Below are 26,817 nucleotides of genomic sequence, written 5' to 3'. Positions count from 1 at the left end.
AGCTTTTTTTACATTATCTGTGTTCACATGGACCCTTTTTTTTTTTTCTGTCAATCTGATGGAAACACTGTGTGACACATCACAGGGTGATGTTGCCCAACCGACATGCGCACGCAGCTCAGACAGCGCGAATCGATCTAACGAGCCGTTTACACACACTGTCATCAGCCGATAAACAGCGTTTATCAGCCGATAAACCACCGACTCCAATCTGATTGTAATTTAATTCAAGATGGGTTCGACGGAATCAGGACTGTTCGCACGACTCTGTCTCAATCGGTTTGGCGTCCGGTCCAGTTACTCATCGCTCATCTGACGTGCAGCTCTTCTTAATGGATCTCCATGTTTAGCAATGGCGCTAAAAGGTTTGGAGGCGTAAGTAATGCCTGTCCACTGGAGAATCAATCAATTGTCTCGCTGTGTTTTTTTACCCAGTCACACGAAGCCGTTTGCTCGATAGATCAAAGTTGCACTCCATAAATCGTGGGCTCCGGCTTAACATGTGCCCAGGTGCATTTTTTTTTTTTTTTTTTTGATCCTCTGACCACAATCTGTCATAAACGCGCCGGCTCTGTCGATGGATCAGCGAGGCAGTGCAGAAGTCTGATTTGCTCTACATCTCGGGCCAAACCACATCTGGAACGCATGGCCAAGTCTGCAGAATCTGGCAAACAACAGATGGAAAAATACTGAAGATAATGATTCAACTGGTTGTGTGTGTGTGCGCTTGTGTGTAAGAGCATTTTGTCTTTACCGCCTGAATCACAATTATAATCTCTTAAAACTGACCTAGACTAATGCAGATCAATACTGACACTGGGTTTTGTCGGTCTGTATATCCAATAAAGGTGAGTCGTTTCAACATCTGCTCCATTTTCCCGGGAGCTGTTTGCTATGAGGAGCGATACAGCTGCGCTCTGTGGCCACCCATGTTTTGTCAGGGCTCATCGCCCAACAGAGAGCCCCTGCAGTTACACATGTAATGCCAATTAGATAGCGTCTTAAAGAATAAAAGGTTTGTTTCAGGAGGGAATTATTTGGTTAATGAATTAGACCTGCACAAACAGCTGCCCCTCGCCTCCAGCCAATAATGGTTTTCGTGCGGAGTGTGTTGACACAGCGATTGCTATCATCTGACACTTGTTAAGATTTTGCTTTTTAATACATCAAAGTGACGCTGAGATGTTTGTTCTGGATGTTCTGCTGCAATCAAAACTGGATTCAGTGGTTTGTTTTTGCTTTGCTTGGCTCGGCTGCGAAAGCACATTGCATGCACATAAGAATAAAAATCCTTGTTTTCGTCAATAAATTCGGTTTGACACAATAAAAGCATGCCTTTGACAGCTTATCTGTTATAACAACCTCCTCAATATCATGACTCTAGAAGGTCAGCGTCAACACAATCTGCTTGATTCAGAAGAGCAGCGGGATTTCAATGTTTCAGCAAAACATGACATTCATTGCTGATGGAAAAAATATGACTTCATGATCGTAACTACTTTTTGTATGCACAATTCTAACAAAAACCAATAAAATGTTTGTACAGGATGAACTTTTGCTCGATGAATTCAATCCTAACTTATACCATGACCACCTTGTTTGCCGTCTGTTCCACTGCTCCAACATTGACAGTAATAACAGGTGTAATAATGTCTGTATAAACTGGTCTGCTGTGTCACGTCAATGAGTTTTGCTTTGCTTGAGCAGTTTTGCTGTCGGATGGATCCGAGCTGTTTTTAACTTGGTTTTGTGTAAACCACTAAAGATCTGGGCCGAGAGAGAGTTTTATCGTGGCACTGCTGCTGGATTTCTGATGGTTTCTACGATCAGTAATTTATCTCAGGGTTGCTTAAAAGAACAACACAACTTCTGTGTTTAGCCTGTATTTCACAAGATTGTACATGGACCCATCTTAAAAATAAAAAGAAGATAGTACAGTTGGATATCTTACTTTATTCTACATATTCATGCAACGTATCTTGTGAATTATGACCTTAAAATGGCTTACAGTAAAGTTCCCATATTATGCAAAATTGTCTTTATAAAGTATATACATGTTATGGAAAACCGTACAATGTGTCCCCATAGCCTGTGTATGAGGTCCCAGAAGTGCTTGCTCCACGTTTTAAGCGAATGTGTACTCGTACAGGCGAATCAGAGCTTTTCCCTTCATGACATCATGCAGGGAAATAACCACTCCCTCTGGTAGTGCCTCCTCACTTTGACCCTCCCACAGGTAGATGAGTTCTGCCGTCTAAAATTACAAGTGGGTGTAATTTCTTCTCGCAATCGCGACCGGAAGACATGGAGTCGGCGTGGACAAACACAAGTCATTAGCATTTAAAGGTACAGACACAGAAATGGCCTGTTTTCAGTCGAGCTCGCGAGAGGAACTTTTAGACTGGCTGAAATTCAGGTCCAATGCTGGATGTGGGGAAATACACTTGGATTACATTGCTGTTGGACCTCTGACAAACTGTCAATTTGTCTAGAAACTGTACAAAATAAGACCTAAACTAAAACTTAAACGTCTTTTTAAGTCACTGCTAATGGAATACGGCCTCGCTTGCATCTGGGGGGGGGGGGGGGGGGGGGGGGGGGGGCGCGCTTCACTGAATCCTGTCGGGTTTGTGTTTCGAGCTCCGAGGCAGACTGATGATGTTAAGCTGACGTGTGTTGAGGTCGGGGCTGCAGCAGTAGCAGGTGATATCCATCAACCTCAGACCTGGGTTTGTTTTCAAGACAGTTTTTTTTTTTTATTAGACACATGAAATCCTGCAGCATATGGGCATGCATTATGGTTGAAGTAATAAACCAGTTTTTCTTTTGTGGTCACAGAAGAACCACATTTTAAATGTGTCAAGGAAATAAAACTGAAACTGTTGTTTGGACCATTACAACATTCAGCGACTTGGGAGAACATGGCATCCTTGATGGAATCTTTTACCTTGAAAGTAAACAGGATTTATTTTTTGTGTGTGTGGTCTGAGATGTGGTAGCGTTAGCCCTCTCTGGTTCTCTTACCTAACTTTAGAGAGTGGAGCAGTAATATTATAGTTCTGAAGGCTTTAGGAAACATAAAAGCTGCACAGAATGACACGATAACTTTGAGACAATCTCTGTTAATCTCTGTTCTTCTGTCTTTCTGTTGCTGTCTTTTATTTTAAATTTTAAATTTTTTGGTCGTGCTCCATGATATGGCAGGGTGCTGCCATGTTTCCATCAGCTCTGTGTGGAATAACAGTCATCTGGAAACTAAACCCGGTTGCCGTCGAGCCCCGGGCCCCCATGGAAAACTGGAAATTGTTTAACTGAGTGTCTGGGCCTCTGCGAGACGGACCAAACCAAAGCAAAGCAGAGATTTCTTCTTTTTTGTTTTTCTTTTCTGTGTTGTAATCTTAATATTCATCTTTCTCTGTAATCAAGCACTATTTTGAAGAAAATGGTTAGACTTCTCCTATTTTGTGAGAAGGATGATGAAGTTCTAGAAAAATGACAAAGTTGTTCTTTTTGGACGTATTTTCTGTCATCATTGAGTGATATTATTATGACCTTTGTCTGAAATCTGTTTCTCATTAATAATGTTGGTTTAAGACCCCCAAATAAGCCAGATTTGTATTGAATAATGCCTAATAATTGCAACATTGGCTCATGCTGCTTAAGTTTCCCCCATGAACAATGGTTTGATGGGGAATTTCCATTAGTCGCAGTTTAGATTTTTTTCAATGATACACAGACGTGACTGTGAAATACTGTGAAATAATGTGAGAAAAAAACAAACATCTTCTCTTCAGCCCAATTAGAATATATGCCTTTGACGTCCCATCTTGGTTACTCTACAGTGAGTAACGACATCCGATGTCTATTTCCTGGGTGCCTCCGTGTGTTGTAGCTCTTGATTCCCCCGATTCTGAACCTGCACTGCCAACACTGGTATTATCTTTTACGATAGTATGTTTATTGTACTTTTATTCTACACTTTGCCGCCCACCCCCCATCATAGTTTAATTTCCTTGTATCTCATCTTACTGTATACTTTGCTACCCTAGAACTTATTATACTTTATTATAGTGTGGGATTTTTACCTTATTTTAGTCCTATTTTATTTTATTTTACTTATTATTACTTCTACTGTAAATACTTTTGGCCCTTAGAGTTCTTGATAGTCATTGTATATAAGATACCTCTATTCTTTGCACATTTCTTGTCTTTCCTACTCATGAGTGTCCTTAAGAGCAGAATGTAACAAGTACATTTCTCCTTTGTGAGATCAATAAAGGCTTATCTTAGCTTATCTTAGCTCTTGATTCCCCCGATTCCAGCTTCATTCGCCTCGTTTTGAAGTTAACACAACTTCTTGAATGGACTTTATTTGACAGTCTTCCCCTGGCTGTGCTCATCAATGTCTTCCTTGATATTCACTGTTTAAATACATACTAAACATCAGCACCCGATGTTGTTATTCCGAGCGAGCTGCGTCGACACTTGCACAATTTTAAACTTCCCACTGCTCTTTGTATCAAATCTTACGGTACCTTGCCACCACCTTGCTGCTGAGGCACATAAACAACCAGTTTTTAACAACGTGAGCGTTGTAATTTCAGAGTGGAGGAGACCAGTGATCTGCTGCTGTTCTTCAGGACTCTGAGGACTTTCACCGAGAGATGTGACGATCGAGCCAAAGCGTTCCAACACTTCCAGGTGAGTGACGGTGCTCCTGCTCCCTCAATGGGGGGGGGGGAAACAAAAAAACGTGCTCACCTGCTTGACGCATTGGTATTTGTTCTCAAACTGAATAGAAGAAGAAGTAAGACATTGATCATTTTGGTCACACTGCACCACCACACGAGTTAAAATAATGTCTAGACACATGGCGGTTCCCAAAACTCTTCCCTCAGATACGTATTGCATAATATTATTGTTGTTGTTGTTTCCCTGAAATGTTTTAACATATTCCGGGGCTCTCGCAGACTTCAGTCTGTCCAAAGCGTGGAGACCAGATGGTCAGTCAGTCAGTCAGAGAGCAGACGGATGTAGAAGGTCAGCTTCTGGTTGGTTTTGACCTTTGACCTCTGCCAAGTTTCACCCTCATCAATCAGTGGAGGAGTTTTGTTATCTTGGGCCAAATGTCTACATTTGAAGTCCACAATAAGCGACTTTCAGGTTTTACTTTGTTGAAATATCATAATTGATAACACTTCTGTCTGTTCAATGGCCTCTTGCTCTCCAGGAGTCGGTTTAACCCACCGGGGACCATTTATACACCTTTGCCTTCAGAGTCAGATGAGAGTTTCATGTGCTTTAAATAATGCCATCATCATGCATCGTACGTTGCGTCACATGCAGCTCTAAATAGACGTAGAAAACTACCATGAAACAACATGGAGATTTTTGCATTCTGTCTTGATTTTTGTTTGTTGTGACTTTATTGTGAGTTGATTAACAGTTTGACTGCTTCTGTCCCCTCATTTATAAATGATATCTTTGCAATTTTTACAGTCTTATTGTCAACCATGAACGCATAAGAAATGCAGACAAAACTGATGTATGCTGCTCACATTCAGGCTGAAGATTTATTTGGAAGGTATGAGTTAATGTGGGGACGGTATATATAGTGTAAGGGCGGGGCTTTATTGAAGAGGTAGCAGTAAAATGTTAAATAGTGCATCAAGCTGCAGAAGCAATATGGAACCGATTTGCCTGTTTACTTGGAGAACGTAAAGAGCTGCCAAGTTGGCTACGCTAAAGACGGATTAACGCACATTTTCCATATTGGGCCTGTGTGCGCTAAACTCTTTATTTTGCTTTTCTTGCATTTTCTTCAATGGTACTATAGAAAAAAATGTAATTCCCATTTTAACCGTCCTGCTTTAGTGCATCACACGCTCTAATGACACACAGGACAAACATGTATTTAAAGGAATAAACAAGTCAAAGCGAGCAAAACATTGGGTTTTGTGTAAAATCCAGCCTGCCGCTGTTGCAGGCGACGGCAAACACACGACTACACAGTGATGGACACACTGGAGTAAATATCCCTGCACACACGTACAAACATACGTAATCTAATGTAAGTGAGCTTTTTTTTTTGCAGACATGACTATCGGTTCGTTTTCCCAGCCGCTATTTGCCAATCAATGTGAGCTGAAGCTGTCTCAAGTGCAGAACGTTCTATAGTTGGTTTTTTTTATTTAAACAGTACGTCTTCCCTTTTTGAAAACTCATTTTTGAAAGTTGGCTTTTTGGTACTAATTTTAAGTGATATTCAAATGACATGTCAAACATTCATATATAATTTTTAACTAAACAATGAGCGTAACTCTACATTATCATCTGTAAGTGTCATTTCTCAAGCATGCTGGTTAACCAGATGTAGAGCGACTGAAACTTCTCATTTAAATATGATATTTTAATGACTTCAAGCACTGTTTTCATTATAAAAAAAAAGTTTATTTTCATTAAAATATTTGTAATCATAGCCATGTCACATACACGTCTCCCTGTACACCATTGTCTTATTCACATCAGTAATAATCTCGACAGTCATTTCTATTACTGGAAGGGAAGCGTCAGGGACAAAAGCAAGACATTTAAAAGCAGTCAGAAAGCGAGAGGGAGTAACTTTCACATTAGTATAGTTCATAGATACATTGTTCCCTCGTTTACTTCCTCTGGAGTCTATAAATTAAAAGCAAAGTGAAGGTAGGTCACAAAATGCATCAGAGAGCCTGAAGCCAGTCGAGGCTACGTGGATGTTGCCCTTATGAAGAGACATTTCTAATGGAATAGTTACAAATAGAATTCATTCATTCACATACTGGTACAATAAAGGGAACCTTTTTACTCCACGGAAATAGTATTTACAGAAATTTCTGGTGTTACAGAAAAAAATTCAATGGATTGCTTGACATAAGAAGACATCTAATAATGCTCAGGTGACATTACAAATACAGTCGTAATAAGTCTTCTTATTATTGACGAGATTAATTAGATTTGCCTAAAATTATTTGGGATATGTATTATTCAGTTGGGATAGCTATGCTTATTTTTATGTCGGCTTCAAACCCATCACAAAAAAACAAACAAAAAAAAAGCACGAGCTCAATTTCTCTACTTTTTTTCCTCCACAAAATATAACATTTTGGTAATTTTCTGTAAAATGATGGCTGCAGTGGGGTTCAAGTTCTTGCAGATTTAAAACGTTACAAATTGACGTGTGTTCATAATACAGGTGTTTAAAATGTATTGGGTTATCTGAAAAGAATGTATTCAGGTGGAAAGAAGTAATTCAAAATTTTTTTTCCTTATTCAGATTAGCGATACAAAAATTCCAGGGAGCTCTTGCTCTTTAAAATGTTCTTTCAACATTGTCCCACTTTTAGAAATCGTTTGCGAAGTTTGTGAAAACCTCTGGCCGCCATTGAGATAAAGGTCAATGTACCGGTATATGCTACGGTGATTGTACCTTTTGTAATAAAAAAAAAAGGCGTCAGTTTGAGCTCCACAGTCAGTGTGCTTCAAACAAAGTGGAAGTAGAACTGAAGGCTGTGATGCTTAAATGTTGTCATTGTTCCAGGCAGAAAGTAGTCAGGCTTACATGTTGTGCACAGAACAGGGTGAAGTGTGAGGCTGTAACAGAGGAGGAGGAACTCTTCTGTAATATAGAAAATATATACCACAGAAAGTTTTTCGAAATCGCTGTTTCTGTATGTGATTGAACCGTTTGGTTTGTTTGAAGCATATCGAGACTCGACACGACGTGCTGAACTTTATCCCCGCCAAGACAGTGACAAGGGGCCATTGATTAATTGAGGACGACCTGCATTTCTGCACCATCAGTCCAGTTAACTGTTCAATTTGTAACTGCCAGTGACACCAGCTGTTTGTAGGTTTGCTGAAGTAAGAACGTTGAGAACCTCCACTGCCGCTGTGGGGGCCATCTCTCCAAAAAAAATCCAGAATGTTGTGGTCCTTCAACAGCACTCTGATGCATGGGGGCATGGGGGGGGGGGGGGTAACGGGTAACGGCTTCTCGGCTCACGGGGCTGCTGGGCTCAGCGGTACCGTCCGATGGGTAGTACTTTCATACAGGTGAAGCTGTCGGGGTACTTCGACAGCACCACCGGGTTACCGTCCATACGGACCTCACTGAGGCTCGGTCGCAGGTAGTAGGTGTCGTTGGACTTGCAGAAGGTGTTTATGGTGACGTCTGTGATGTTGTTGTTCTGGAGGAAATGGAGAGGAAGCGAACCGTCGTTACAGAGGACACGTATACAAATACACAGCGCGGTCGTGTCAATTTGCGGGGAACGTGTTTTGTGCAGCATCGGCAGAAGGTTTTTGGCTGGAAATTCTCAGACGTGGACGCTGTTTTTCGCTCTATCAAATACCAACAGCATCAAACAACAGGATTTGGCACATAGCAGCTATACCCAATTATTTATGTATTAACGATCTCCACTTCACTAGCGTCTATCTTCAGTCCATTTTCTCTCATTTTCCTTTGTAGAGGAGTAATTCTATGCCTTTGTTCATCAATACTACGAGACGTGCAATAATACGAGTGTATTGGCACAGTTTAAAGGGTCTTTCCTGTTTAATATACACACCTGTAGGTGTAAGATCCGAACACTCTCTGGGATGTAGGGAACAGCTTCCAGTTGGTTGTCGCCCATGTCCAGGTTGACCAGGTTGGTGAGTTTCTGGAAGGGAGAAGATGCACCACCGTTACTAAAGTCCTCAAGCTCAGACGTAACGTCTCTATTCAACTCCCATTGAGGATTTGTGGCTCTCCGCAGATCAACTGCAGACACTATTGCTTGAAACGTGGGGTGAGGCGAAGATGTCGGACCTTGAATGCGTTGGCCTTGACTCCCTTGGTCTTAAGCAAGTTGTTGTTGACGTTGAAGATGGATAGTTTGGGCGGAAGCATCGGGAGTTTGACCAGCTTGTTTTCAGCCAGAGACAGCTGCTCCAGCAGGGTGAGCTTGGAGAAAGCCCCGTCTTCGATCTCTGAGATGAGGTTCCCTGTCAGGTCGATCCTCTTCAGAGTCACTGTGGACCAACGATACAAAGGCAAACTGTCAGATTTGAGTTTGACAAAATGTATACGGTTGATCGTTTTACCAAATTGATGTTGTATCATGTTTTGTATTTTGCAGGATTAAACCTTTTGAAAAGATATTACATTGTTCTGCCAAATGGTTTAACTTTTATAGATGAACTAAAGCTCCCATCGCAACAACTTTTTAAAATAAGAATTAAAAACATCGCTTGTGTTTTGGGTGTCCATTTACAAGACATTGGTGCTCGAAACCCCTAAAAACACAAGAGAGTGAATCCTACATGTTATACTGGAGGTTTGTCAGTAAGGTTTAATTTAACCTCAGAGTAACTGCAAACACTGTTTCATTAAGAATCTAAGATAAACCCCATGATAATATCCTACGTCAAGGAAACAGTTTATGTGTCTCTTCAGAGCAAACTGCTTAATAATGACTTAATTTAAATAAAAAAAACCAAAAACTGACTGTTTCAACAGTTTTCAGACTTACAGATGTCGGCAAAATCTTTGTTGCTGATCTTTTGGATCTTGTTGAAGCGTGCGTACAGATACGCAGTTTCCTTGGGCAGAGTGGGAACACTGGTCATGTCAGGACTGACCTCCTCACAATACACTGAGCCGGTCAGACACACACACAGCAGGCAGGTGGGAAGATCTGCAAACAGAATCACCAAGCTGTCCTCAGAATAATCGGCTTCAGCTTCCTTCAAGTGCATATCAGTAGAAAGCTGCTGCTGCAGGAATGTAAAGCCTTGACCAGCTACACTGTTTTCAAAATGATGCACAGCTATCAACTGATTCAAGATTGTTTTTTAACTTTTTTTTTTTTTTTTTTTTTTTTTATCATGAAAATATGGAGCTATGTGGAGTAAAATTTATTCCAAAATGTAAATTTCTCCCATCATTTCATTTCGTCATGCCAGCTGCAGATGTATTAAATGTATCTTTGATCTCACCAGAAGCATCTCCTCCTTCTGGCATCGGACTGTCGTCAGGTTCATCAGCGGGATACAGCGCCCTCTGCAGGATAAACATGACCAACCGGTTTATTGACCAGAGTAATACTGTACATTGGCACTCCCAGTGCTACGAAGTGAAGGAAACATACATACACAATGCAATTTGTCATGAGTTTGGGTGGAAACCAGATAATAAATAAATCAAAGTACGATCTGCTTTGGATTATAATCACTCGATGTTAGTTACATTCAGATGAAAATACAAAATCCAAGACGGTCTGTACAGCCATTGCAGTTGCACAATGTGCCCCCACTCTTTGGTTTGATGTCATTGTTGGCTGTAGCTTAGTGAACATTGCTGTAAACAATTTGTTCGGTAATTAATCCATCGTACGCAATGATGATCGATGCTGACAATGTGCTGAAAGCAGGTACATAAGTAAAGGATTCACAGTTTCAGTGGAGGTGATCATTAAGACTGTGAACTAAGATCACTGGGATTTGTTTTGTGAACATAATTCAATTCAACTGCAGTCCTTAAGGTTTGAAATTCATCCCCGCTCAGCAGTCTTCTAACGGTTTAAGAGCCAAGGCCAGTGTCTGACTGTGGTCTACAGTAACTGGTCGAGCAGGAATGTGTGCTTGGATTTATTTGACCCGCCAGTGAAGTGTGTTGCTGGATGATGTTTTTATTGGGTTCTGCTGAGGCGTAGCTTTTTCCTGCTGTTTGTTTGACTATTTTTTTTTTGTCTTTCGCAGCGCTGACAGAATGGTCTCACAGAAATTAATGAAGGAGGAGACGGCAATTTGTAACGCAGTGTTGAGTTACCAGCTGGCCACTGGCTGACAAGCGACCACAGTCAGGGCTGATGTGGAGCCGCGTTTTCCATTAATTACAACGAGACAGACCGGTCGCCGTCGCGTAATTTGTCGTGCGACAGTTTTCTTTACCAGCCAAAACCGTCTTTGCAGAAAAGGTGCAGTCTATGGTCCAACATCATTGGCCAATCAGTGCGTTCTTCAGTTACCCAACCCCTACCCTCTTGGATGTGCATGCCTTCATGTACATCCTCCTGTTTCATCCAAATTGTGTAAATTTTAAGAACACAACTTTAGATTTCAGAGTAATCGTATTAAATACAATAATCCACCAGTTTTACTAAAGACTCATTGTGTTTGTTCCAGGGGAAGGCACTTTATATGGCAATTCGATTGTAATTAACTGAACCCCACACTTTCAAATGCTTTTAATTTCAAATTGGATGAAATTTAAAAAAATTATCTTTAGATAGCAAAGTAATAGCAGAACAAACATTTTTATGGTTCTAATACGTTTTGCTTTAGTCTTGTATATATTTTTGTCTTTAGAATCAATAGATAAATCAGTTCAACATGGCAAACACTATGAGTTACATTTTTTTGCAGGAAATGCAATGTGTATGTTTTGTGCCATTTGTGTATTGTGTTTATATAAAATCCCTGAAGTCCAGCCTGTGCTGTGTGCACGAGCCTTTAATGATGTAAACTTGCTCTCCTCCTCCCATTGTGGTTCTGCTCCCTGCATTGGACCATTTAAAATTGGAAAATATATTTTCCAGGGTGAGCATGAAGGAGATGTGGATAATTTCAGTTATCTATTTGCTTTATTTTTGCAGTTTCTTCTCTTTTACGTTATTGTACTGACTCCCGAGTTGCGAGTTCAGCTGTTGATGGGACCGCAATCATACCTGGTCAATGCATCGCTTCATTATCTCTTCGGTTCAAGAGACCCAAATGCATTCCTGATAAGGTCAAATATGCACCACATGCATGCAATGGACGAAGCAGGCATGTTTTTTTTCCAACACAGTGCAGTTTGGCAGATGTCCACATGTGGACGGATGGTGAGATTCCTGTTATTCGGACCCAAGTGCCCATGCAGATGTGGAAACTTTGAGTTAACCTCTGGCCCCTGACCTCAGATACTTCTAGAGCCTTCCAGGTTAGGAAGCATTCCACCCGTCAAGCAAAGTAGTTTTGAGACTGAAAACAGTAGTTAAAAGTTTTCCAAAAGTGTTTTTTTAAGAATCACCTCAAGTCACCAAATCGGACATCTGGAACTAAAAGCAACAAGATATCTGAAATCAAGGCTTCGATATTCAGCTTGAGAGAAGAAACAAATTATGCTGCGGCTAAACAAACTGAACATCAAAGCTCGAGTCCGACAACAACACTGAGGAAAACAATATTTCCTCGGTTTATACTCCATCACTAAAGCCTGGGTTCAGTTTCCTTGAGTTGGCTGCATCCAGGCACAGCCTCTTTGAGCTGAATACCAACCACCACTCTGCTGCTCAGTCTTTGAACCGGCTCAACTCCAAACCAGGCAAAGAGGAAACGCAACCTTTTATATTGCACAATAAAAAGTAGGACCATTGAACGTAGACGAAGTGGTGAACTGTGGCAGCGGCAGAGAGTAGGACTTCTGTCTATTCAGGGTCTGCCATTAAAGAAGTTTCTTTTTTTTTTTGTGTGTGTGAGTGTGTTTGTTTTTAGGGAGAACGGCTTGTCTCAAATGAAGTTCATTAAAAGTGAAGAGGCTCTCCACAGCGTTGCCTCACTCTTCTCTCTCCCTCTCTCCTTTGGGCTTTTCTTTCCCTCCAAGTGTTTCCCAAGGATAAAATCAAACCAGAGTTTGGTTTGGCACGTCCAAATGCTTCTTGAAAGGGTTAGTGTGGTCGTAGTCGACGGTTTGTGTGGTTTATTCAGGGCTTAGTTTGTCTGGTGGAAGGCTGCAGTGTGTGGATGTTGTGTGTTTGGGGCTGTGTGCAGAGCGAAATATTATCTGTTGGAGGAATAAAATGGTCAAATCAAGTGGTGACAGATTCTGTCATTGTATACAGACGGCAAATTAATTGTCTTAAACATGGATTTGTTGTTTAAGATCAATCTTGGCAACTGTGAAGTAATATTTTTCTGTTCTGAATTTAACCATCATCAGATCTGCATCTGCTTTACAGTCAGAAAATTGTTTTTTTTGAGTTACTCCTCATGAAGTGGATTGCATCTTTTTATTTGAGCTCAAAAAATCTTTGCATCTATATTTTACATATCAACACTGCTGTGTTGCAGTGACAATCTTCTGAAGACATGCAAAAGCAAGCTGCTCATTGAACATTTCTCATTCTGCATTAAAAAAAAAATCTTAATCAAAGAAAATAAACTGGTAGAATGTGTATATATCTTGCTGATAACTGTAATGTAAATCATGAGGTTCTCACCCGAGCCCTCCTTGCTTTCAAGTGGTCGCTGAAGTATCCATTCTGCTGCCAGCCAGGTAGAGATCCCGGTATCAGCTGTGAGTCTTGATCAGATCTCCGGGCCGAGGCTGCCACCAGCCACGGCACCAGCGTGCAGGCGAGGAAGAGAACCTTCATGCTGTCCAAAAGCAGTGTGATGCCGACGCAGCAGCTCGTCCCCTTAAAGCTTGGGTTTGGGTCAGCAGCTGCTCGCCTCTACAAGCCCCCGCTTGGATGTGTCAAATGACTGTATTTAAAGGCTGAACCGGTAGCTTCCAGCAGACTTTTAAAGCCGAGTTCATTGAGCAGAGCTCTTAACCCTTTCCTGACAACCCATCATTGGTCTGCTGTATGAGAGAGGGAGTCGGAGAGACAGACAGAAGAGAGAGAGAGAGAGAGAGAGAGAGACAGACATACAGCAAAAAAACAGGCGCATATGGAAAAAGACAAAGTCACACGGAGGATTAAGTGTCCACCTTCTCCTGAATGTCCCTTAAATGTGAACAGGGAGGGGGGGGGGGGAGAAAAAAAAAGAAGCATGCACTGCAGAAATTGCAGCCAAAGCAGAAAATGTCAATGTTGACAACCAAAGTGTGAGTGTGTTTTGTCAGGAGGAATGTCTGCGGTCGCTGCCCGGCCGCTCTGTAATGACTTCTAATAACCAGCCTATCTCTCATTAGGCTGGACGAGTGTTTTTCTCCGTCTCCAGCTCTGTTTTTCTCCCAGCTGCTGGCCAGACAATTAATTTAGCCGCCGTGAGGCAGACACTGATTATATGCTGGGATTTGCACGGTTACTTTGAGCTGACCAATAGTGAATTGTGCTCGGCTTGTTGAACTACTGCTGCTCGCAGTGACTAATGTTTCAGGTCACGGTTGATGTTTCTTTGCACTTTCATGGCCTACAAATAATCACGGCATGTCGAAACAGCAATAATGTCTTTGCCAAGTTAAATTCAGGATAATCTAATTTTGAGACAACTGTATACATTGCATCTGTTTTGTACGATGACAATCATCATGCCTTTTTAAAAAAAAGTGGATTATTATCATGTCATATCTCTTTACAAGTTCCATTTTCTGTTTTTGAGGCTCCAACTCAGAGAAAGAAAGGTCTTCGTGGAGACTGCCACCTTAAAAAGTTAGAATTTAATGAATTTTCCTCGTTCGTCACATGTTCATTGGTGAAGTTAAAACTAAAAAATAGTTCCGTACTGTACTGTGCCGTCATGTGTGCATAACAACAGGAAAATATACAACATGTAAGAGGGTTGTACGGTACTTTAATGGATCGATCAATAAGGAAATTCAAATTATAACCCAACAACAACATAATGCAAGTGAGCAGATGGCTGGTATGCGACCATGAGATTTTGACATTTTCACTTTCAGCACTCGCTATTGTTTACGCTGAACATAGTTCTTGATGATTTGACTGCAGTGTCCTCGTGCAGAATAAATTTTAAATGTCAAATTCATTCTGGGTTGTATTATATAATGAACCAGTGAATCTTTCACTCACAACTGTTCACTGTACTGCATCTAAATGCAGCTGTAAATAGTCTAAAGTATGTGTCCAGTCTTCCCAGAATGAGAAAGTTGTTCTACAGTTGAAATGTTTATCTTTGAATATTTCAGCCTGACCTTTTTGTTCTGCCTTTTGCCTTTTAAAAGCTTTTTGCTTATCTTCCATAAAATGTGCTGACGGGGGGATTTTTATTTGTTGGACGTACTGGTTGTGGTCCTGATCGTGTCATCGGCGTTGATGGATCAGCGTACGGGAAGCTGCTGAAGCACACATGGAGCATTTTACAATGCCAAGTCTAAAAGGACCTGTTTTGTGGTGGGATTTCTCAGCTCAATTGCTTTTGACCACTTATTGTTGAAGCCAGGTGTTTTTTTTTTGCGAACTCCTCGTAATCAGTTCCCTAAATGAAACCGTACTGCAGAAGTATCTGTTCACCTCAGGAATTCATTACAACCTGCGCCGTTTGTTAGTCAGTGAGTTAGTTTGTATGCCTGATGCAATTCTTGTGGCAAAGGGGATTAAAACTCAGGTCCCCCATGGTCAAGTTCTATAATTAAACCGTTTCCCCACTGGGACGCACAAATAAAAGTCTACAGTAAAAAAAACTTTTTGAGACGATGAGTTTGTCAGTTAAAGAACCGCCATCCCCCCCCCAAAAAAAGGTTAATTAGAGTAGGCCACCTCAGCGTATTCAATGCTCAAGAAAAAAAAAGTAGTATATGCTCTCTGAGCTTATTTTAGACTTCAGGAGTTATCCCCTTGTCAGTGATTGTGAGCACAGCCATGGAAATTCTGGCAGCGTTCACACTTGTGCTGCAGCTCTCTGGCCCAGAACGAAGCTGAACCCAAACGAAAAAAAAAAAAAAAAGCTTTATTCTCAGGAGAACATGCCAGATGTTCAATTTCGTTTTTCCATTAAATATTTAACTCGTCGTACAATTCATGGCAGTTGAAACGCCTCTATGTTTACCATTGCGGAGCTTCTGTTTCTTGAGACAGTGAATAAGAGAATCGTAATGCCAGTGACCTTCATATATCCACATGTCGTCTGAACTGTTTGTGTCGGTTGAATTAAACGCGTCAAGTGGGAGTAGAACAGTTGGCTCGTGCACTTCAAAACCACCGTCGCTCTTTGCGCTACGGTCACGTCACCCTCCTCCTTCCCAAATCTTATTTTAACCTCATTATACATATCATGCAACGCCTCGGCGTGATCTTTGGTACTGTTTGACTTCGGGTGCAATCCAGCTGGGAGGATCATCAGAACCAAGCTTAAAAGGCTTTGGCAGTTTTTTTGTAAGACAATGAATTTACTGGGAGTTCACTGTATGAAGGCAATATACATTAACTACCTATTTAAATACTTGTTTGCCAGCCCGTAAAACTTGAGACATTCTGTTCTTTGACGCTTGATGAGGAAAAAAAGGGGGGAACGGGGTCTCTGGTGCCAAACGAATATCTCCCCACCATAAGATATTGCGTGAACCCTGTGGCCTGGTATCTCATGTGTCCATCTCTTTAATCAGGGCATTGCTGTGTGTTAATATGTATCAGACCCCGGCACGATCTCAGTTCCAAGAAGCTGTAAAGGCAGTAACGCGTCAATAAATAATCGCTAATCTGATAAAGGATGCCAAGAATGAACTAAAACCTGAATTTTGGGATAAAAAATAAAAAGGGTGGGTGCTTGAAGTATGGACGAGCTTTCCAAAATTGAAAGGCCAAGAGATTCTCAGGAAAAACGCTGAGGGGAATCTGTTCACGCAGTGTATTCAGCAGCTGTTGCAGCCCAGCTGTTGTTGGATTTCTTTCGCTCTTGGTTGTCAAATCAGAGAGATGCTGGACTCATTTTGGGTCTCTGGACATGGTGAAATGAAAGAAAAGATATGATAAGAGGCAGTACTTTATAAACAAGCAGAGCACAAGAGCTTGGGTTTTTTTTTTTTTTTTTAACAGCAAAACAGTTAAATAGAAAACATGTGACTATTTCAGCCTTCAAGTGGAGAGGAAAAAGACGGGGGCCCAGATATAAACATCCAAGGAACATGAGCCCGGACTGTTACAGGTGTGTTAGCAATTATGAACACCTTTAAAGTTTTACGACTCTGGGAAGAGGGCCAGCAACTGGAGAATGTTTTCACTGTCACTAATTTTCTACACCAGAGTTTGGAGCTGTCAGGGCGTTTCACTGGCATTTTTTTTTTTTGCGTCACAATCAAGCTAAGTCGAATGGGGGGGGGGGGGGGTAGGAAGCCACCCACAACAACTCCGTAAACACACATTATTCCTGCCATGACATGCCGTTCCTGTCAGGCTCAATGTGTTTGTGTACATGTGGGATGCCTTTAAAGCCAGAGACAGAGAGAATTTACTGTAAATAATGTATACTGGTTGACTTGAATGCTGCAATGCATTTGGTCAAAAAAGGCCTTTTTGTGTGTGCGTGTGTGTGTGGAGGGGGCGTTGCCCTATGAAGTTTTCTTACAAAACAACACAAGAGCTTTACATTCACACTAGAAAACCTTCCGTATTCCTTTGAGATCTGCTAAACACACATTGAACAATTCTCTTTCGTCATAAAACATATGCAATTCTATTTTTACTATTTCATACCCGTTTCTCGCTCACAGTCCAGTTCAACTTTTGTGTTGCCTTGTGTAGTTGGAGGAAGGTGGTCTATAGCCTAAAGCTGTAGATACACGTTACTTAGTCAGACATTTATAATGCTGCGCTCTCAATTGAGAATGAATGAGGTGATTTATCTTAAGTAAACAGGAGTTGAGTGAAGTTGTTATGGTCAGGACAGCAGCTTTGGTAAGCAATGAGAGTGAGACTGCAGCTTTTCCAACTGTTTTCATGTACAGGGAAAAATGATGAGCAACAAGCCCACTTAAACTTGAATAAATTAGTTTTAATTGCGTTGAATAAATTCATTATAATTAGTTTCTGGTGTTTAACGGATAAAGGTCGTGGTTTGTAATGTTTTATTTCATAGCAGTATTTCCAAAACTGGTCACTTCCTTGTAAATAAAATTGTGCTACTTATGTTGATTAACCTAATTATAACCACGATCTTGAACAAAGCCGCAATTAGTCATGGCAAGGCAAATATTTTAAATGTACAATTTCACAAGCCACGGACAGCAAATTTGATTCAACGTTTTGTTGTCATGTCATAAACTGTTTTTCTTGAAAACCCACAATTTTAATGTCTCATTGGAGCGCGGCGGTTTGACTGGTCAACGTTTCCCAGCTCATTTCCTCTGACAGCGGCGGTCAGCGCGACGGCGCGCTCCGTTTCAGGGTGACAGGTGCAAGTGAGCGATAAGTAATGGCAGACTGATTTCAGCCCAGACAAAACAACATACCTCAGTGATTTCCCCCCCCCCCCCCCCACACACACACACACAGACACCCCATTTTACTGCAAACGAGCTTTCAGCACAGCGGACCACCTGGCGAGGCTTTAAACAGCCTCGCTCTGCGTGGGTCTGGCTGACAACATGGCATGATATATTAACCCGCCGCTGAGAGCTGTGTGTTTTGGTGGTGGCACCGCCACCCCGTTAGCTCTGGGCTGCAGCCAACGTCTGCAGAGCTGACACTGAGCGGATTTTTTTTGTTTTGCTTGTTATGTAATGTTTTGAAAGTTGGATAATTAGCACAGCTCAACTTCACAATTCAAGTCCTTATTGGCCCAGTTGCAAAGCCAAACATTATTTTGCATTGATTACCAAACGCATTGTGTAAATTAATAAATGTTCATAAGATAGTTCATTTGTTTTCGCCAGAGTCAAATGTTTTAAGTTCAGCAAATGGCGGCTAAATCATTAGAAGTGCTTATACACTTGTGTGTTATATATTGCAGAGTGTGTTTCCGTTGACATGTTGTAATATTGTTGTCTAATGAAAGAAGTCAGTCTAACGATTAATGACAAAACTCTGTCATGTTTTAGGGATCTGGTAGCAATGTTGCTTTTAATCATAGACAGCAACTTCTGCCTTATTTCCTTGAGCAATACATTCAGAGAGATGTACAATAACAAGCTTACAATAATCATTTTAAAACGTGATTGAATACTTGTTGTGGCTAATAGTAAGTTTACAGTAATACCAAAAGATGGCTCATTTTTATTAAAATTATCCCAACCCCGTGGAAAAGGTCAATTTAGAGCAATATTTCTCATCGGCACACTATTTTGATTACAGATACACAAATGATTAACTGAAGAATTCCACTTCTGCGGTGAATGAGTCACTTGTGGAACTGTTTTGTGGTCAGATGTTGGTACGCGGCATTCATGCCCACAGGAGAGCCACAAAGTAAAAATAAATAAATTGAGTAAGCCCGGATTTAAAACCGTTACGCAACATGTTTTCATGGTAATTTGCTGTTGATGTTTTCCAAGAATACAAACCTGATGGAGAGATTTTCACTTTGTGGTTCACTGCATTGTTTCACATGGACAACATCATACAATACCATCTTGTTCTGAATATAAGAAGTTTGTTTTGTTGTTTTCTTTCTGGACAATATGTCTGAAGAAGTGAGGTTGTGTAAGGTCTCACTTACTCTACGTTTTCAAGTAAAAATGGAAAACATTTGTTGTGTTTTGGTGGTCTGGTTAAACAGCAAGGAGTCACTGAGAACACAACTTTTTGTAAACTTTTCAAAAATGCCTCAACCCAATCTCTGTGTCGACGCTGGATCACGACTTTATTTTGAAAATTCTGCTACTGAGCATGTACACAAGAACCACAGTTAACAGTTCTTATATGTATATGTATATAGACAATAACAACCAAGGTGGCTTCCAGAGTGTCACGACTCCCAGTTCATATTTTCCTGGTAGTTTTCGTAATAACGATCCCACTTGGTCATCTGCCCACCAGAATAACTGTTCTTTCCATCTTGATCGGCTTTGACTTGGTAAAGCTTTGGGTCTAAATCTCATGGGATTGGATGGATTATGTTTATCTGTTGGTCAAGTAACATCAAGTTCTGATTTTGTAAAGCCTTTTTACTGTACAAATCGATCAGTATTGGTTGATAAAGCTTCTAAACCAGCAGTATCTGGCTCCTGAAGCACTACGAGTTCTTGTTGTGGGTCTGTTTAAGCAACCCAAGCACAGATGAGGAAAGATATTTATCTAAAATAATAAAGGCAACGCAGTTCACATGTTGACTTTGTCAGCATTTCAAACCACTTGTAACTTTCCTCAACACGAAATGTTTTGGTGTCCTGAACTTAACCACGTATGCTGGTAGTGCACCTTGGGCTCCGATGTCAGCCTTTTGTTTTTTTTTACACCATATATCCACCATAACCACCTATCTGCCACCACCATTATTGTCTCGTGAGGAGAAGCCGTGCAGCGTTCAATTTTCCTCCAAACTACGCTGGACAAAACCCATTCATTACTATTGACCGGAAATCAATTATTCTCTGATTTTCTAAGGTTACATAATGTGGTCCCACATGTTTTGTCTCTTTTACAATGTTAATAGAGTGACTTTTAGCTCTGTATTTTTATGGAACTTATTTTTTTTTTCCGATGATCTTGCGGGAGTAAGTCCCCATGCAGAAAAAAGTTGTCTGTCTTCCTATTTACTGTAGAAATGAGTCCTTTTCCTTCTGCCGAGCCTTGGTTCAAATGCTGGCAATCAGCCTTGGAATTTAGTCCCAGAGGAGAACCTGATGATTAAAACAGCTCAGCTGCAGCCTCCAGAAGGAGACCACCATTTTGATTTTTACAAACAACAGGTTCACTTTTGAATGTCGGCAACATTTTTCTCATTTTTGGAGCCCGGGGGTCAAAAGTGAAGGCTGTATTGTGTTTCAGCGGATTCAAATGGCTTTTCCTCCCGAAACTCCCTTAACACAGATTTGAAAGGCATTATCTCTGTGAGAACATAGAAAGTAGACATTTTTGAAATATGTATATGCAATACAGCTCGATGCATTGTTTGCTTGGTACGCGTGCCATTAGTCTGGAGCTGTATTAAAGTGATTTGCTGATGTGTGGCTGAGCCAAATGTTGTGGATATGAAGATGAAGATGCACAGGAAGGGAGCCGAGACTCCAAAAGGAGATGCTGCATATATAAACCCCCCCCCCCATTGCTATACGCGTCATTTTCCGTGTAAGACAGCTGATGAATTGCTGAGCAGTTAAAAGTGGTGGTAAGTGCATGAACTGATGTCGGCCTGTGCAGAGCCATGGTTTCAATTTCCTCTCGATGTGCCTGATACGACAGTGATCCCTCGCCAGAATGTTGTCTTTGTTTGAATCTGGAAGAAAATCCACATGTAGAGTTTAATACCTACTCTACCCTGTTTTGTTTTATTGTCTCCATGGTCCAAGATATTAATTTACTTTTAGGAACTTTAGACCCTCTCTCATTTTTTTTTCTTCACTCCACCCATCCCATCTGGATTAAGCTTGGCCTTTTTGCCTCCATCAAGAGCCATTTTATCCAGCTGTTGTGAATTATACAAGATCTTTGCTTCATGTCATCAGTGTATCACAGTCTGAAGCCTGTGTAGCTGCTAAATGTTTATCATAAAGAATCCTTTTTGTCTCTTTAAGCCTGCGGGCCTTTATCTCGGCACGAGATCGACTGCCGGCTCCGACAGAACACCTTATCAATCACATAGAATCCACAGAGACGGGCTTTACTGGTGGCAGACGCTCTAGAGTTTTAAAGTGGCTTGAGTGTACTTGAGTGATAAACTATAGTTGTCCATAATGTGGGTTTGTACAGTTTGGTTGTCCAGGAGTCTTTGTATTCCAGTTCTGGTCTGGTGACACGTCTTAAGCCAGAGCTCCGGCCTGAGCGTCTTCAACTTGGCCGAAGTTGCGTGATAAGTTCTGTATCCCCCCGAGGTCGGTGAGAACAAATCTTCATGTGGATTCTCTGTACGGCTTATGTCGGTTCTCACACTTCTGCTGTGGAATCAAGGAAGGCTGAACGGAAGTTTGCAGTGACACAGTTCACACCCGTATTCTGCAAGAGACGACGAGTGGCGAGTTACCACAACACGAAATACGTGTCATGAAGAATGGTATTAATGGCATCTGTTTCTGGTAAAATGTGCACACCACAAGAGTTTCATGCTCATTTTCATAAATGAATGTATGTAAATTATTTGTAGGCAACTTACCACATGATTTAATATTGCATTTTTGGTGGCCATTTTTAATAACTTACCTGGAATAGCAGGTTTAAACTCGCCTGTTGAGGCCAAATGTGGGTCATTCAAAGGTTTGTTTTCTCCCTGTTGATTGATGAGCATTTGCCCTGCCAAATATTGAATGAAAGGCCTACAAAGAAATAACAGGCGTTATCCATGGCCTGAATATCCGCCAACACCTAACCACATTAAACGCCAAACGTCAGATACCTTGCCACCAATCATGATGATCATTTACTGAGCGAAAATCAAATGTACTGATATTTGAGTGGATTTGTCTCCAACACTTAGGCTTGTTTTCAAGAGGAGTGCTTTATTTGATGATTTGAAACATCTTGGGCGCATGGTGCAGAGGTAACTGGGAGTCATGCACAAAAACTTCAGACTGAAACTGATTTTTGCAGCATATTTGCAGAAACTTTGGCAAATAAAACTCTCATTCCCTTGATTTTTTTAAAATTCTTTATTCTCCTTTTCACTGTCTTTGTTGTGTCAGCAACGTTGGTGTCGTGATGATGGCCTGTGTTGGTACTGGACAAGAGACCACCTCTGATTAAACTGTCAACTGGGACACGCTGGTTTGGACTAAACCAGTATGAGACATATGGAGAGTATTAGGGGCTGAGTGGGTTCCAGTGTGCGGTGGTATTGGATAGTTACTCCTTGTTCTCTTGATGACTACTGGATTTGTTGTCCAAGAATTCTTTGCATTTTCCTTCTCCCAGACAGAAAGTGAGTCACAGCGCAGCTTTGGCTCAATAGGTACTCAGGCTTTCATGGAATCCATTTAAACATGAAGAATCAGTAGTTCACAATTATGTAGTAGGTTATTCTCCTGTCCCCCTGCTGTTTCAAGTTTCCAGTATCTGAGATATAGTTGTCTTCGGGCCCTCGGCCTCATTTACTATCTTTATCAATCAGGAGATAAGGAGTGTTGTTTTGTCTGGCTGTGTGTGATCGTCCTGTTTGAGAGGGATAAGAGCAGAAGGAGCTCATTGCTGGTGTCTGTTTCCAGGCACCGTGCATCACTGTTGGACACAAAGAGGCTTAAAATTATTCAGTGTGACCCGTGAACAATAAAGATTTGATTTTAATTTTGTACCTATAACACATTTAGATTTTGGGAGGATGAAATAACCTGGCAACAAAACAAAAAAAAAGAAAAAGTCCCAACAGGCCCATTGGGAACATGCAAGTCCGCTCAGACCAAGAACATCCAGGTTTGGTTCCAGACTCGGGCTTCTCTGGTGGAAGAGTACAAAGCACTACATCACCGTGCAGCCAAGTGAAGATGACTAAAAGAGCTGTCCGCTTTGTCTGTTCCATCCAACTCGGGAATAAAAGCAAAGTTTGACATCCGTGTTTGAGGGACTCCGAAACTGAAGGCTAATATACATCTTAATCTGACAAACAGCGTATGCTTTGCTTATATTGTAAATGTAGACGCACTGTAAGATTTGCAGCTTGAAAAATGTGCAGGAAAATAAATGAGCAGTTAATTTTGCCTCCGCAGGTACAGTAGTTCAGTCTGTCCTCTGGACCACAGTTACAGTTCATCTATATTATTGTTTGTGGTTCAAGTCAATGCGTTTTTCATATGTTTGTGAGGGCAAGGGGATTCTGGGAAGTTCCCATGTTAATGTAATTATGCCCGGTTAATAGGACATTGTGGTCTTGAATGTTTCCTTCTGTGCTAATTGTGATGAGGAGAGCACAACTGTCTCCCCTGCAGTAGGCTCCATCTGGATAAAATCTCTTTTTATTGGACTGCTCTTCAAAAGCTCTGGCTTGAGGATCGCTACTGGCTAAAATAACAGCGTCTGTGATTCTGGCTGTAGCCGCCTGTCTCTATATTTCTTTGTCTGTTTCTCTCATTTCTAGTCTCTTGTCTGTCCTTGTGCTTTTAGTAGTGCTGCAGCACGCAGTTATCACAGTTGTTAAAGCCAGTTTTGTGCGTAAATATATCACCATAAAGCTTGGGTTATCTCCCTCAAAGGAACAGCAAATGATGATTTAAACAATCTGCAAAGTTCAGACTCAGATTTTGCTTTTTTTTGTTTGTGTATATTGATGATTATAATTCAGTGTTAACGTTGTTTTGGTTTTTCGAAGAAAATAAATGCAAAATTTTGTCCCTTACCTCGTTTATTTATTTATTGGACCTTTTGCTTTCACTGCCATGCCACAACATTCACAACACTTTTATTGCTTCACACTTTAAGTGAGAGAAGTTTTATGTTTTGGAGGTCCACCCACTACGTTGGAAAAACCTTAACACAGACCGAAAAAAAACAAAACAGGACACATAACCACTTTCCTGTGGAGATGTGATGCCAGGTTTACACTTAAGTGTGTGCCAAGACGTAGTTCCCATACTGTATATGTGTAGTTGACACCATGACCAGTTTTATAGCCTTTAATTCACACGTTTCCGGAGATGGTCGCGACAGATTATCTCCTGCTGCCGCGCCGCATCTCCTGTTTGATCCCTAATGTTTTTCTTTGTTACATTTTTTATTTTTTTAAAGCAGAGACAGCAGCATATGGTTCTATGATGGTAAAGTGGTATTGACTTTTTTTTTTTTTTTTTTTTTTAATATTCACATTCAGCTGAAAATTCAATGCAGCTGTAATCTATGTTTTGCTAATCATTCCTGAATGGCAAAACAATGAGTGTTAAAGTGTTGGTAAGACGAACCGGACTCAGCTGGCTTCACGGTGAAAATTTAAGCAGATTTTTCAGCGCTTTGCAAAGTTTGACAACTTCTGCTTTCGTACTTTTAACAGTTTGTATGCAGTCGAACTTCGATCCAACCTCTGTGTTCCGCACACACACACACACACACACACACACACACACACACACACACACACACACACACACACACACACACACACACACACACACACACACACACACACACACACACACACACACACACACACACACACACACACACACACACACACACACACACACACACACACACTCAGGCCAGGTTTTTCCACTCCAGAGCCAGACAGCAATTGGCTCGTCCTCCTTGTTGCTCATTTTTCATGTCAGTCTTTTCCCTGCAGAAAGCATCACTGCTGGGATCCTCTCACATGAACAAACAGGCCTTTCAGTCCTTCCCTCTAAACATTTTAATTTCACTGGCCTCATTTAGCCTTGGCTCCGGTCTGGATGAGCTTTGTGGTGTATGTTTCAGCTTTGTGTGTGTGTGTGTGTGTGTGTGTGTGTGAGTGTCTGAACTGGTGTGTGTTGAGTGAGCTCTGACAGCATAAATGTCCAATTTTCTCCAACTTCTGAGTGTTCTTTGCAGTAATTCTGGCCCCTTGAAGTGTTGTATTCCTCCTTTAAAGCGTCTGCAGTGGTCTTGGACGACTGTGAGCCTCATTAGTTTGAGTTTCTTTCCAGTATCTGCAGGATTTGCCGTCGCTAAAATCCACGCGGACGTACGATCGACTTCAATAAACTATTGACGATATGTCATAATTTTATGCCGGGGCTTGTAAAATATCAAGGTAGGGACATTGTGTGCGCATAACTCAGAAGAACCCAGTGTTTTTCCCCCCATATGTGATTCTGTAAACACAATCCAAAGCTATAATCCCATTTGAAACCTGCGGTGAGTTAATGATCCATGCATGTTTCTCTTTCTTCAACCAGGAGAAAAGTTTCTATACGTTTGAAAGCCCTTGGATTAGCTGGCGTTATTATTATTTTACACCTCTTTTACCACCTCTAACAAAATCCAGAGTCCTCAAAGTGGAGGCTTTTTCACTTCGACTCAGTCTGGAAGCAGTTCTCGAGATATATGGTCTTCAGGTGTCGTCAAAGACATCTAACTGAGAATGTTCGGTCAGCTGGTGGACTTTTCATTCAGTGGGTTTGATTTTATTCACTGTAATGAGCAGGCCAGATGCAGAAAACTGAAGTTCATTGCTGGTCGCACACCGCATAGAATATGATGGATGAACGGAAAGTTTGACTGTTTTCATGATGGATCAATGGATTATTTTGTATCATTCTGGGTTTTATTTAGCCTGTTTTTGTCCTTTTTAATCATTTCTATTAACATTGTGGAATGTGCAGGTTAGTCGCTGACAGAAAAGATCATAACCAGTCAGAGAGTAGAAGCATCAGAAACACAAAGCGCTTTAAAAAACAAACAATGAAATGGTGAATAATTACACAAATTCTTTTGTATATAGTCCAAAGATCCAACTTCAGCTTTTTGATACAACATAGTTGTGCGGTTGTTCTGTCTTTAGAAATGATGATGACCTATAATTGGCCATTTTATCAGTTGTTCAAAAACCCAATAAATGCTTTCGCTGCTGCTGAGGTACATATATATATATATATATATATATATATATATATATATATATATATATATATATATATATATATATATATATATATATATATATATATATATATATATATATTATTTGATGCTTAATGACATCTTGGCAAATTCTTCATTCACTCCCTCCTACATGTCAGTCACAGCAGCCAAAGAAAAAGAAAATCATTAAGTTTCTAACCAGAATAAACACTTTAACATCAACGATCCTGTCCATTAGGTGGATCTCGACTTAAAAACGTGCCCGTTTTTTTGACTGTATGCATAACGCCGCAAACAAGTGGCTGCGGTGGAGCACAGCGTGGCCGGGGATCAGTGCGGATTAAAGTGTGGGGGAACATATGGAAAGAAGCAGCCTGTGTAAACAGGGCAATCATTGGATAATAAATGCTAAAGCAACTCATGTCACAGACAGAGTTGT

The 26,817-nt window shown here is 41.0% G+C and overlaps 2 protein-coding genes across 2 annotated transcripts in view; one reads left to right on the top strand and one right to left on the bottom strand.

Annotated features, from left to right (window-relative positions):
• cenpp (centromere protein P) overlaps positions 1 to 26,817 on the top strand; it is a gene marked incomplete at its 5' end in the record, with an annotated part of 81,590 nt that overhangs the window by 2,982 nt on the left and 51,791 nt on the right. Inside the window, one exon of the mRNA XM_080495369.1 lies at positions 4,605 to 4,701. Within this exon, the coding sequence (XP_080351495.1) occupies positions 4,605 to 4,701 (97 nt within the window). The remainder of the gene's footprint in view (positions 1 to 4,604; positions 4,702 to 26,817) is intronic.
• On the bottom strand, positions 6,822 to 13,694 carry ogna (osteoglycin, paralog a). Its single transcript, XM_080495187.1, has 6 exons — positions 13,284 to 13,694; positions 10,021 to 10,084; positions 9,555 to 9,719; positions 8,852 to 9,054; positions 8,610 to 8,702; positions 6,822 to 8,225 (listed from the first exon to the last, which is right to left on the bottom strand). Exons 1-6 carry the CDS (start codon positions 13,437 to 13,439, stop codon positions 8,055 to 8,057), a joined length of 852 nt encoding a protein of 283 aa, XP_080351313.1. The 5' UTR covers positions 13,440 to 13,694; the 3' UTR covers positions 6,822 to 8,054.

Source organism: Blennius ocellaris (genome assembly GCF_963422515.1).
Source record: "Blennius ocellaris genome assembly, chromosome: 4".
Classification (NCBI taxonomy): Eukaryota; Metazoa; Chordata; class Actinopteri; order Blenniiformes; family Blenniidae; genus Blennius; species Blennius ocellaris.
The sequence above is the reverse complement of the archived record's forward strand: the minus strand, read 5'-3'. Positions and strand labels throughout refer to the sequence as shown.

Bases quoted from the DNA above. Each gene is read 5' to 3' on its own strand.
- ogna (XM_080495187.1), bottom strand. From the start codon at position 13,439: ATGAAGGTTCTCTTCCTCGCCTGCACGCTGGTGCCGTGGCTGGTGGCA. The intron at 8,703-8,851 runs GTCCGACATCTT...TCTCCCTTCCAG, and splicing joins TCAAGGCCAACGCATTCAAG to AAACTCACCAACCTGGTCAA. The intron at 8,226-8,609 runs GTGTGTATATTA...CATTTCCTCCAG, and splicing joins TTCGGATCTTACACCTACAG to AACAACAACATCACAGACGT.